The sequence below is a fragment of the Sturnira hondurensis genome, unplaced genomic scaffold, assembly GCF_014824575.4.
Source record: "Sturnira hondurensis isolate 20B ecotype Veracruz unplaced genomic scaffold, ASM1482457v3 Scaffold0018525, whole genome shotgun sequence".
NCBI lineage: Eukaryota > Metazoa > Chordata > Mammalia > Chiroptera > Phyllostomidae > Sturnira > Sturnira hondurensis.
Genome location: NW_028091156.1, coordinates 5,177,192 through 5,190,523, shown reverse-complemented (window position 1 = coordinate 5,190,523; position 13,332 = coordinate 5,177,192). Strand labels below are relative to the sequence as shown.

At 47.1% G+C, this 13,332-nt stretch overlaps 1 protein-coding gene across 2 annotated transcripts in view; it reads right to left on the bottom strand.

Moving 5' to 3' along the window:
- Positions 1 to 6,575: 6,575 nt before the first annotated feature.
- The window catches only part of DUSP10 (dual specificity phosphatase 10), a 35,842-nt gene continuing 29,085 nt past the window's right edge, over positions 6,576 to 13,332 (bottom strand). For both annotated transcript variants that reach the window (XM_037069362.1, XM_037069361.1), the window contains exons 3-4: positions 11,069 to 11,440; positions 6,576 to 7,873 (exon numbers count right to left, since the gene is read on the bottom strand). In XM_037069362.1, the coding sequence (XP_036925257.1) occupies positions 7,608 to 7,873; positions 11,069 to 11,440 (638 nt within the window). In that variant the 3' untranslated portion in view covers positions 6,576 to 7,607. The remainder of the gene's footprint in view (positions 7,874 to 11,068; positions 11,441 to 13,332) is intronic.

Sequence of the window (13,332 nt, the reverse complement as noted above, 5' to 3'; positions counted from 1 at the left end):
GACAGAAGAGACAGTGACATTTGCTTTCTCCTTCTTTCTCAGAAAAGCAACAGTTGTTTACATTAAGCAACAGTTCATGTAAGGCAAACCCAAGATCTAACTTGATGTCATGAGTGATTCAACCAGATATCTCCCCAGGGACAGAGGTGACTTTGTATATTCCTTAGTGATGGCTTTATCAACTCCACCTTTTGGCTGTAAATGCAAGAGTACATTTGGGAACAGTATGGGCTCTGCTTGTTCCAGGATGTTGCCTGTACGGACTCCACAAGGTAGCTCCATCTTCCACACTCATCCTTTCCTCTGTAATGCAAAGAATACCTTGTGGGTGTTCTGTGAAACTTAAATAAAAGTTTACACATACAGCTACAGATCATGTATATGTATATGTATATGTGATACAATATTAACATACAATATTATTGGTACATAAATATCCAGCAGTGTCTGGAACCTCGGAGTTGCTCAACAAATCTTACTTATCGCCCTCCTCTCTTCCGTGCAGCTCTTCCTCCTTTGCTTCTGCATCGTGGAGGTAGTGGGACATGAAAGACAGCTGGCTGGGTTTAGTGGTCTGGAATTTGGGGACAACCTGACTTCCAAATGGCTAGCACACGTGAGGGGTTTCCTAAATGGATGGGGTGGGAGAGGAGGAAGAAGGAGGGAGGGAGGGAGGAGAAGGAAGGGAATCTGGTCCAGGTGTTACTTAATGAACCCCATGCTCTTGAAGGTTTATCTCCTTCTCCCTGAGGGAAAGGACAAATGAACTTGGCATTGTGAAATGAAGGCTGTCTTTTTTCTTCTTATGGGCACTCTGCTGACGAGTGGTTCTTTAAGTGCATGGTCTTACTTAATCCACACAGCATGCCTGAAGTCACAGAGATCAAAATACCAATTTGTCTGATTCCAGAGCCTTCTCTTCTTCATGGTATCATCCTGCCCATAATTAAGAGGGTACACTTTTCTAACAAGGAAACAAGTATCTTCCAGAACTACCAGAGAAAAGATTTGCTTTTGTTTCTTTGTTTCGTTTTTGTCTCAGGTCTGTCATTTGCTAACCCCGTGACCGTGGGGTGCTCACAGGTACTCACTGAGCCTCAATTTCCTCTTGAGATAATGCCCGCCATTGCTAACCTCCCAAGATTGATGGGAGGGTCTAACAAAACAGATCGTAAAGGAAAATAACCTTTGTAAATGAGAAAGCTTTAAACACACAAAAACCTATCAGTGGCACATTTATACTAAGGTGTACATGACTGATATCAGATTCTGCACTGGGTAGAGACAGAAAGGATAGAGCATGGAGAATTAGACACAGTAAAATATTTACACAGAGAGGTAAAAGGGTGAAAGAACATACTGGAGATGTCTGAAGGACACATTTCAGCTATTCTATAGCTTTTGGAAACTAATCTTGCTCAGACCCAATGTGGTCTTCTTTACTCTTCCACATCCTGTTTCCATGTCAACCTAGGATTCCTGAGTCCATACACTGCTCCTCGTGCCCAAACACACATACCCACCCCTGGGGAAGAGATCCTTCCCGCGCCAAATATGTCCAAACCCAGCAGCCCCAAAGCTGTCTGTGGGCTGGCTGAGTTCAGGGCTATTCTGGGGCAGCCAGTGTGCACGCAGATAGGGGAGGATTAATGATACAGTCGGCTCATCCATGGCAATTAGAAACAACACTGGAACTATTCTGGGGCCATTTCTATGTGGGGAACTGGAACCGCTCACAGCCCTCCTCGCTCAGAGACCTGGGGGGAACGGGGGCCGGGTTTAAATATAGGAGAAGCAGCCCAGCGCCGCCGCATCTGTGCCGGGCTGAGCCTACACCGTTGAAGAGCAGTAAAAGGGGGATTTAGCTTCCATCTGGAGGATTTGGGTGTTGCTTCGCTACCGTTAAATAAATGTCCCAGTCTTTTAAAAGCCCCACACGGGCTGGCAGATCCAACACCAGGGCGAAAAACCATATCGGCCCCTGGGAAGCTCCCTGACATTTATGAGCCTGGCTTCGAAGCCACAGGCTTATCACCAGCCCATTGAAAAGGACAGTTCAGCTTAGGATGGAGGCAGTGCCATGCGTCTGAACTTTACATTTGACAAGAACAACTTAAAAAAAAATTAAGTTTTTTTCCATGATATTGCTGAGTGGTTGAGGGGAAAAAACAGGTATTTTTTTCCATTCCACAGATTTTATTGTCATCTCTACTTTCTAGGCATTGGCTGGAGAGTAACAACGAACCCCAGGGCAGAGCCCGCGGTAGGTCCCGGAAAGAGCCATCCTGAGCAACTGTGGCTGCCAGTCTCCTTGGTGATCACCTCTGTGTGAAATGTGGCTTCTGAGGCTTGCTGCTCCGAGTGTCCTGCTCGGGGCAGCAGCTTTGCCCCCTGCCAGTGTGGTAGGAATGCAGATCTGGGGCCTCTGATGTTCTGAACCAGAACTTGCCTTTGAACAAGGTCCCTAGGACATCTGCATGAACATTCAAGTCTGAAAAATGCCCTCCGGGAGGCTGCTGGCCTTGCGTCTGGCAGGGGAGTGAATAAGAGTAAGCTTGCCCTGGCTGGGCGGCTCAGCTGATTGGAGCATTGTCCAGATGGGCCAACGTTGTGGGTTCTATCCCCAGTTGGGGCATACTCAAGAGCTGACGAATGAATACATGCATGATGGAACAACAAATAGATCTCTCTCTTTCTCTTCCTCTCCCCCTTCCTCTCTCTTTAAAATCAATTAAAATATATCCTTCGGTAGGATTAAAAAAGAAACAAGGACCAACAGGCAAAGCATGGGGTGATGTACTGGCTGGGATGATGTTGCTTTCAAGGGGAAATTCCATTACTGCTACCCTAGGAGGAGACAGAACTATGTCAGAAAAAGGACGCCTCTTACACTTTCATGTCTCTCCAAGCAGGTGGGTTAGAACAACAGATTTTATTCCCCTACAGTGTGGAGGCTAGAAATCTGAAACCAAAGTGTTAGCCTTCCTTTTGGGGCCTCTGAGGGAGTACCTGCTCCGTGCCTCTCTCCTAGCATCCGGAGACATCCAGCAACCTTTGCTGTCCTTGGCTTGGGGCCATGCCCCTCTGCTCTGTCTCCCTCAGCACGTGGCCTTCATTTCTTTGTGTGTCCAGTTTCTCCCTCTTCTTTGAGAAAGCCAGTGACTGGATAAGGGCCTGTCTACTCCAATATGAGCCCTTTAAAAACTTATTGTATCTGCAAAAAATCCTGTTTTCAAATACGATCACATTTACAAGGGCCGGGGTATAAAATTTCAAAAACATCTTCTTTGGCAAACATAATGCAGTCTATAATATCCTCGTATTTTATGTACTTCAATTACAGGACATTGAGGGGAGAGTGGATCTCAACCAAAGGGGGAACGAAACCACCCAAGAATGGATAATGTTGCACCCGGGGCTGCATATCTCCTTTTGGAGACAGTGTTAGTGTGTTTCAACCAGAGAAGTGATAGTTGCATCTTATTAGGTGCAAACATCATTTTCTAATGTCCGTTTGGAAGTTATGTATGGCTCCAAGGAGTGTAGCTAGGTGCCAAATTGGCAAGGGTGGACTGTGGTGTCTGGTACAGTGTTGACTTAGCTAAATCAGAGGGTGCATTTTGCAGAATTTCCCTTCCTGTCTCACGCTGCATTAAGGTTAGCCTGGGGAGAAACGTGGATGAGATGGGGAAGGTGCACAGGGAGCAGCAGCCGTTATACTCTGGACTGGGCACTAGGCACTAGTGAATCTGTGCACCAACCTGGCAGCTGACCTTGACTCAGGGCTACAGCAGTGATTGCAACTCTTAGGGCTCCCTCCAGAACTCCTCCCTCGATTTTGCAAGGCCTGCGCCAGGTCCATGTTCAGCTCTGTGGCAAAGGACACGAGATCCTTCTCCAAAGTCACCCACATCGTGGAGGTCAGTAAAAGGCAAGAGTGGACTCTAACTTTTCCTCCTCATTCCATTCTTTCTCCCTGCCCTCTGCTTCATGCCCAGCTTTTCTCCCTGTTAGCCTCGCTGACCCCTGGAGACCAGCCCATCATCAGACACGGAGGCAACACACTTTTACGGACTTCTCCTCCAGATGCCTAGAACGAACCCCTCATTCTGCTTCTCTGCATTTCTCCTTCTGGTCGAACCCTGATACGGGTATTCTGCACCACTGAGCAACGTTGTCACAGCAGAGGAAACCAGGAGCCACGAAAAGCATTGGCATTCATGGGCTGTCACCTCCAGAAAGGCAGGAGGTCTGCTACAGACATTTAATTTTAAACAGTTTTTCTAAATACTGTATTATTTATTGCCCATCCTTACTAGTCATTTTTGGCCCTCTCTTCCACACTCACCTCTGAGTAACAACCGTCTCCAATTAGAGCTTGAAAGCAAACACCAGCCCACCTTTTCTGAGATTAGATGCTCCATGTTCAGGGAATAACGCCTAAATGTAACACGTTGTGGCTTATTTACTGGAGTCTGTTCACAGACAAGGTAGTCATCACGTCGCTCGGTACCTACTCAGTTTGGCCTGCCCGCTGTCTCAGCTTCCAGAAGATGGAGTCAGAGCAATAGCGCTCTGTCCTAGTCAACTTGTGGAGTGTGATTCACGTCTTCGCTCGGAAATACTTCTTTGTGTTTTGCTATAAAATCCCATTTTCTCCTATTTCCCATGATTTGTGTCCCTTTCAGAAGTTCGCCTTTCCTCATTTTTCTGTCAGCAGAAAAATGTGATTGCTGGGCTGTGTGCATGACACCCCTTATGCATGTCCCCTCCCCTGCTCCCCCACCCGCCCTTCCTGTCCTCACCTGAGAGTAGCACCAGCTCTTCTGTGAAATGTGAACTCTACATCCTCATTAACCTGCCTCCATTGCAAAGGTATTAACCGTTGACATAAAGTCACATACAGAAGCCAGAGTTGTTATTCTGTTCAACTTGCGGTGACGGTGCCTTCTGTATCTGTTTTTACTCCAATGAGATATATTATAAATTCATTCTATGAAGTCATTAAATTCATTCCGCATGAAACAAGCCTTGCTGGGTAGGGTAGACTCTGAGGATGAGGCACTCGTTGGCCAGACACTGCTTTCTTGGGAAGAAGATACTCAATTATTTCCCAGCTCAACCCTAAAGCTCCCAGGCGCCCAGCAAGACCCAGAAGCCTGGGGAGTCTGGCTTCTGGGGCGATGTCTTGGTGAATCCATATTATTTTCATGAAATGGTTAACATTCCTCACGAAGAAATGGAGGCTAAGTGACTCACACCAGATTAGCAAAAAAGACCTGAGTCTCTCTCAGAATTCTTGGTATGCTGTCTGGGCAGGTTTCCCGCCCCCAGGACTGCCTCTCTCTCAAAATCAGAAAGTCCGAAAAACATAAATCATGTTCACATATTTAAAGAAGAGAAACTGTATTCATTTCCCTTGTGTGTTTGAAAAGAAAAAAGGGGATATGTCTTACATTCTATCAGAAATTTAATATTTGGATTTAGAAGCCACAAAAAGAAATGTGTAGTGAAGTTTAAAAGAAATGTCTAGATATTTTAAATCACTAAGTACAGATCCACCCAACTCCTTAAATATGCTCTACCACCAGTTATTAGTCTGAAGAATATAAAACACCGTATGAGGGATTTACTTTTCACTAACACTGTGGTAAATGCAAATAATTCAATAGGTTAATGCCTGTTCACTTCCAGCTCCACTTTTCTTATTAGAGAAACAATCAAGCCACTTCTAGTAGAAAAGCTATTTTTAAAAAAAGTAAACGTCAAAAATATTTCATTATAACATTTGTAAGCAAATGGCCACAAAACTACGCCAAATGTATCGATACAGAATTGGACGCACCAGAACCCTTCACCTGTTACCTTCCACAAGTTTCAGTTGCTGTGAATCTTCCGAGGCTGAGGTCCTCTGGACAGAGGACCATCTTACTGTCATAAGATGTAGAAAACATCTGGACTGTAAGCCTCCCCTATGCCCACCCCCACTTGTCTATGGGTTGGAAGCCCGTGGAATGCAAGCTATGCATTGACCCAGTGAGATCGGGAAGCCATACCCACTGAAGCTGACTTCAGTTTGCTGGCAAAAGAGTAGGAAATGGATATCTGCTGTAGTGCACACTCTATCGTTAACGGCACTAAAAATGTCAAGTGAGCAAGTGGTGAGAGAGGGATGGGGGTGACCTTAAGGAATCCCAAATGGCAGATTGTCACAAATAGTGGTCAAAGAGACTCTGGGGAGAGAATGGGGTTCTACCCAATCCATCAGTCAGTGACCTGATTGATGAGCAAAGCTCGGAGGGTATAGAAACCCCTCGTTCCTTAACGTGACTTACTCAACGCTTCCCTGCCTCAGAGGGAAAAAAGTGTGGGGCTGTGGGAAGAGAGGTGAGCCCTGATGAACGCTGGAGCTACCTTGCTTCCTGATTCATTCTCTCTGTATCACACTGAGGGCAGAGAACATTTTTGCCTCCTCATCTCTCTTTTCCCTAGAAAAACGTGTGTTCCTTCCCAGTTATGCGACACGAACAAGTTACCAGAAGTCAGACATGCTGGACCCCACATGGAGGAAAACAGGCGGAAACAAGACACGTCCCAAGATGAGTTTCATTTATATAATGAAAATAAATTTGTACACAATCAACAGAAACACACCCAGTGGGTTTTTTTTTTTGCGAAAAATATTTTTAAATAAATTTTTGTCTTTTTTTTTTTTTACATTCTGATATACATATGTAACAAGGGTTATGGCACTGTAACCAGAATCAAATCCAAAAAAAAAATAATAAACAAAGGAAAAAGGTGGGGAGGAGAGTAATCAGTTTTAATTCCTTTCTATCTCCAAGCTGGCACATCTGCACTATTTGCCTATCATTTGGCGGCCAGCCCTAACTCGTCCACTCAAAACACCCTTGTATTGCACAGTGAAGGCATATGGTACCATGGTCAGTCCCTTGCTATATAAAAAAAAAATCTCTTAAACCCGGAAAGGGAAAACTATAATAATTCAGAGTATGAAACACACAAAATCAACGGTGTCCTTTGTCTCTTTCGAGAATGTGGAGGTTTCTCTGACCGCACAAGCTGCCCAGTTTCGCGCGGCACGGGTGAGCAACGCAGGGCTCGGTTTGGTTGGGTTTCTGTTTTCTGCATGAATGGCCCATGGAGATCCTGGGTCCTCATGATTCAATGTCTTTTCCACTTCCTTTTGGTTCTTTTACGTTGGTTGAAAGTGTAGTATATTCGGTCTATGAACCTGCACAGACTATATAATCATAAACGCTACAAATAGCTTCAAATGAAAAGGGGAAGAGACAAGTTTTATTATATGTTTATTGTTGGCTTAAAAAAAGGACTTCATTCGCCTCCCTCCTTTATCAGTTCTTGGGAGGGAAATCTCAATGGGCATCAAAAATTAAATTCTTCTCACACTTGTTAAAAATAAGTTTTTAAACCAGTTTGTCTCCATTCACAAAGCTTGTATCCCCAGCTTTAAAAAAAAAAGAAGAAGAAGAAGAAAGAAAAAGCAACAAAAGACGCCATTCTCCTTCCTCTTCGTCTCGTCTCCTGATGGGGAACAGGAGCCCCTCCCGTCCAGGCTGCCGGCGTCACACGACCGTCTCCACGCCCATCAGCTTTGGTGTAAGGATCCGCGGGGTGACCCCGTTGTTCAGGTCTTCCTCAAACTCCAGCAACTGCCCCATGAAGTTGAGATTTGGGGAGATAATTGGTCGTTTGCCTTTGACGAATTTATAAGCATCAGTCATGGTCATCCGAGTGTGCTTCATCAAGTAAGCAATGACAATGGTGGCAGAGCGGGACACCCCGGCCTGGCAGTGGATGAGAAGCCCCTTCCCGCACTGATGAGCTTCCTCTGGAAAAAGGGAGAGAGGGAAGAGGTGAAGGGAAGGAGACAGTGATGGGAAGGGTGAGTGACCTTTCATCTGGCCTTGGCCATGCCATCGTTTGTAGGGAAAGAATAGATTAAAATGGTTTTAGACCCAAGCATAATTTGATGGTTCACTGTGTAGGTTTATGTCACAACCTCCAGAACTGGCTAAAAGCAATCTTGGCATAAATAAGATGCTGCATTTCTACATTTAACGGGAAGAGTAGGCAAAGGAACTATTCATAGTAGCAGTTTACTTCACAGGTGAGAGCAGCCGACTGAAGGAAGCACAAGCCACAATAACAATTAATTGCCATGTTAAACAAGCGACTCAGTAGACCCTTCTGATTAAGGGTCTGCATTCCAACGGCCAAACCGTGTGACCTATCAAAACTAGAGTTACTGACAACATCTCTCCCATCCGTGATAGAGGAAAAAAACCCAATTCTTTCCTTCTGCTATAGAACTGCTCTGTACAGGAACTGGTATTGAATAAATGAGAAGTTTAGTCTTGCTAAAACTAAGACCGGGGTTACAGGAACAAAAGTCAACCAGGAAGTTACTATGTTCAGCTTCTTACAGGAAAACCCTGCTGTAAGGTTAGCTAAGGACTGTGGTCCCCAGGCGCAGGGGTCGCCTACATCTGAACTGTTAACCCCTCACCCATGGGAACCTTTGGCACATGGCTATGACTGAAAAGCTGGAGGCATTTCATCAATGGATTGGAATCCAGAGCAACTGGCAAGGGCCAGACTGAGTACGTTTCAGATATACTCAGTAGTAACAGCTCGGGAGAATAGCTTGTGAGCACTGCCTGAATGGATTCCTAATGATGCTTCTAGACTAAAAGGCATCTCCAAAAAAGGGACATCTCCAACCATCCCTGAAGCAGCTGGTACCAGTCAAGTGCAGAGCTGGAGAGAACAGCAGGGTAAGGGGAGTCGTGATTTAACTTAAACCATCAGAAAATGAAATGCTGTGCAAATTTTCATCTTAAAAATGTATAGATCGGGCTTACTTCTCATAGAAAGAGTACTTCAATAAAGTAGGTCCCTCTTTCCGTGTCTTCTTTTCAGCACACACTATGTACCCAGCGCCACACTGAGACTCGAAGGCATGGTCGTAAGGAGAGGAGCTACCGAGTGCTGGGTTTGACCACTGCTCCCACTACACACTAGGCTAGTGGCCCTGTGGGAGTCACCTGGCTCCCCCGGGCCTCAAACCTTCTGTCTGCATAATGGGAATAATACCAACTCACCAGTCTCAGGGATCATGGGAATACTATCACCCAACTCAGAAACAAATGGCATAGTTAAACCCTGAACCTCGACTCTGTGCAGTCAGTCTCCTTAGACTCTCAGTGAATGATTATGTTCATAAAATGTGCGTGTTTGTCCAAAAGCAACTGGGCAGGTTTCAGAGCAACTAGAGGATTTCAGTTTACCCAGTGACGTAACAATGAAAATAAAATCGGGCCTGTGCAGGCTGCCAGCCAGAATCATCTTTCAGGCGAAATGCCAGTTGGTACTGGTTGTTCTCCATCTGAAAAAGCAGCTCAGTCTGGATACCCCAAGGAATGGGGGTGCTTTGCAAGCGGTCCTCTTAGAGGAAGCCTATCTCATGCTACTCACTCAAGAGAAACAATTTCCTAACTTCCCTCAACTGGAATTAGATCAGAAGAATTGCATCCATAACATCGTGTACCAACCAGGGAGTTCCTCATCTACGTGATGACAACAGACATTTCTTCCTCGGGGCTCAAGGTTTGCTTCAGATGTTGCTAAAAGAATGCAAGCGACTTTTGCGCTCATGTTTATTGCATTGTCCACCTGGGCCCAGTTTATCATGGAAGGGCCCTGGCCTTGGAGCCAAGCGCCCAGAGTTCTGGTCCTATCTCTGACACTCCCGTGACCTTGGAGAAGTCACTTTCCTTTTCTGAGTTTGGTGACCACTCACAACTTCCTTCTGGACTAAATACTCCCCGGTCCTGCACTGAAGGCACAACTAGCAAGCACAATAGCGGGACTAGGTGGCCGGAGCCCTCCGCTCAACAGCAAACCCACCAGACCCAGTGGCTGTCAAACCCAAGGCTCTTTTCTAACAGAGGGGCACCAGATGTGAGTGCATTCTCCCTGGGACACAGGCCCGTAAAAGGTGCTGCCACATTTAGGAAACGTACTGGGTCACTCCTTTGTGACGACAAAGGTAGAGTCCCTTGAAAAAAAAACAAAACTGTCAAGCATCTGCTAGATGCCAGGTGTTCCCCAGGCAATCCTGTGAGCCTTACCACAGTCTGAGGCTACAGAAGCAACAAAAATTGAAGTTAGGATGAAGGTTCCTGCTGGAGATTAAAGCCTGCTGTTGCTAGAATGATCCTCCCTGGGAACCACTCAGGCTACACCACCTGATCTCGCCTACTTCAGTGAGTCTGGGTAAACAGTCTCGGAAAATCCAGTTCCATCTCGCTGGTGCTCACATTCACCCCCTTTCCTACCCGGTGTTTAAGAACCGAGACGAAGCAGGTAGAAGGGAAAAGAACTCATTTCCCTCCCTACCTCCAGTCCTCTCTCTCCTCTGCACTGATGTGTCGGGGAATGATGTTCACTACAGCATTTTGCTCGACTGATGTAGATTCTTCAGAAGCAACCCTTCAGTAATGCGTTGGCCTCATGTACAGAGGCCGTCCCAGCCACAAGTTCAATGAACTCAAGGTAAGGGGGGTATGGTGTGTCTGGAGGTAGGGAAAATATACTCACTACATGTTATTTCCTGCATGGGGCTGAGGTAGACCAGAAAGCCACAGTCCCAGCTCTGGTCTCTAATTTCTTACTCCCTATTGGTTGTTTTACAGAAATGATGTTCTGGAACACATCCCTGCCAACCCCCCACCACTTTTTTCATCGAGAACTTGAGGGAATGAGGATTTCTCGCTCAACAGATCCCAACCACATGGAATCACTGTTCTTTTATACTCATCCCGATGGATCCAGTACACTCAGTGGGCTATGACTTAGGAGACTTGGGCTGCACCAGGCAGCTGAGCCGCCAGAAAAACCACTCAGGTGAGCTTTTTTTTTTTTTACTGGAAACCCAGACATTAAATCTTGAACTTGACCTCAAAGCAAAAGCCAGAGGGGAAAGGAGGGCGGAGGAGGCGAATGCCCCACGGGAGATAGTTACCGATGAACTCGAAAGCCTCTTCGAAGTACTGCCGGAGGTTCTGCTTGTTGCTGTCGGTGGCCGGCAGCCGCTTGTAGTTGAACAGGCCCTTCTCGTAGTGGTAGAGGGGCAGGTGCGTGGTGACATTGATGACGTAGCCGATGTTGAGCCGCTGCATGGCGTCCAGGTCCTGCGCGTCCTGCTCGTTGCCCAGGAACAGGAAGGGCAGGATGGGCGTCAGCTCGGCGTTCTCGATGTCGGGGGTGGCGGGCGCGGACTGAGGTAGCGCGCTGGGGGCCGCGGAGGCGCCGCCGCCCCCCTCCCGGCACTCCTGGAGCTGCAGGGAGTTGTCACAGAGGTTCTCATGGTTCTGCTTGAAACTGCTGAGTCCGCCTGGAACACAAACACAGCGCGCGTGTGACCACCCGGGCTCGCCCCGTGGGAAGGGGCGCGCGCTGTTGCTGATGCAGCCAATGAAGCGAAATGAAAGTCCGTCTGGGGGCTCGGGAGGGGCTTCGGAGGATTTCACCGCACCTGAACTTGGACGATGGGCTCTGTGTGCGCGCTGGGCCATGGGCCCCTGGGAAGAGCCCACAGGGCCTCAGCCCGACTTCTGAATTCGATCTGCCGCAAAGGGCCTCTGCTCAGCGGCCTGTACAGAAGCGGGCCCCGGGGAGTGGAGCGAGGTGCGGTGACCGGCTGGGGAACCTGGGCCAGCACCTGAGCCAGCACCTGGGCCGGCACCTGGGCCCTGCAGGCAGGAGGCTTGCACCCTTCCTAGGCCCACCTCACCCAGACGGACAGCGTTGCTGCTAATACAGCAGCGTGCTCCCGAGCGGGGGGCCTTGGGAGAGCCCGTGCACCGTGGCTGGGACCCCAGTCCCCCTCCTTCCTCGCTCTGTCTAGGGCGGACGTTAATTTCTCTGTGCCTCAGTTCCCTGCCTGTAAAGTGAGGGTCCTGGCATCCACCCCTTAGTGTGATTGGGGTCTGGGATGAATGAATACGCTAAAGTAGTACTCCGCACATTGCCTGGCACAGTGTCGCTCAGCAGGCGTTTGCTCGTTTTATAGGTAATATTTATACGTAATATTTATATGACGGCCCACAGGTTCAAGCAGCAGAGAAATGCTTGGAGAAGATGAAAACACAAAAGGAGCTGTGAGGTGAGTTTGCCTTATGATCTCTTTTCTGATATTCTCCATGTAGTTGCCTGACAGTTTTCCACCCCCATTTCCAACAGGACTCTGCGGGGCAGCAGCCCGGACCCTCGCCCCGCGCCTTTCTGCAGCGTGGGCAGCCACACACCCATCAGAAAACCACTAGCGATCGGTGAACACACACCGTTGAGTTAGCTTAAGGCTCTGCCCTGCCTCCTAAATGTGTCGGGTCTAGTGGAAAAGGCTGAAAACTGCACCATTTTAAAAATACAGAACGCCCCTTCAATGGGGGTGGGGAATTACTTATGAGAATATATCTTAAGGAAATCAGCTGGTTACCTAAGACGTTCACTACAGCATTACCTGTTTTATAGCAAAGGCCAAGTTTAAAAAAAATTGAGGGGGAATGTTAATAGAGTCATTCAATGGGACATTATGTAGCTGTTCAAGGTTGTGGAAAAATAGGAAAGCAAAGAGAATGTTTCTGTTCAGTATTCAATGAAAAAAGCCAATTCAAAAATAGCCATCACGCATGTGATCAAAAGTTGAAAGACTACACAAAAAAGAACAATTTGTGTAAGTTAGAAAATTTATGGAGCATAGTTTGCTTAAATTTTTGCTTTAATATTTGTGATATGCACCACCCACATGGATGAGCCCGAAGGGTTATTATAAGGGTCAAATTATTTAATATACAAGTAAAGGCTATGCAATCAGACATTATGCCATCCAATTAGCTCTAATTCAAATCAAACAGAAATAGACACACTCTGGCTGTTCCTCTGAAAAGAGGAGGAAGCTGAAAAGCTGAAAGCTCCCAGAACACAACATTCACGCCCCTAGAGAGATGCCTTCCAACGCTTCTTGACACTGTCAGGAGGGGAGGCAGGAAACGAAAGCGTGAACAGGATGTGGCTGTGTTGAAACAAGGACAGGAAGTCTATCTGTCCCTGAGCTTCTGAACTTAACATGTGTCCTTCAAGTCTCATCTGCAGCCACCTCAGCCAGAAGCTCCAGACTGCAACCTGGACCCCAGTCTGGGCTGTTTATGGCCAGCGCGTGCAGGGCAGGTCATGTAAGCCAGAGAAGTCATAGTTTTAGGTCTGGCTATAACCCTAAGATGGTTC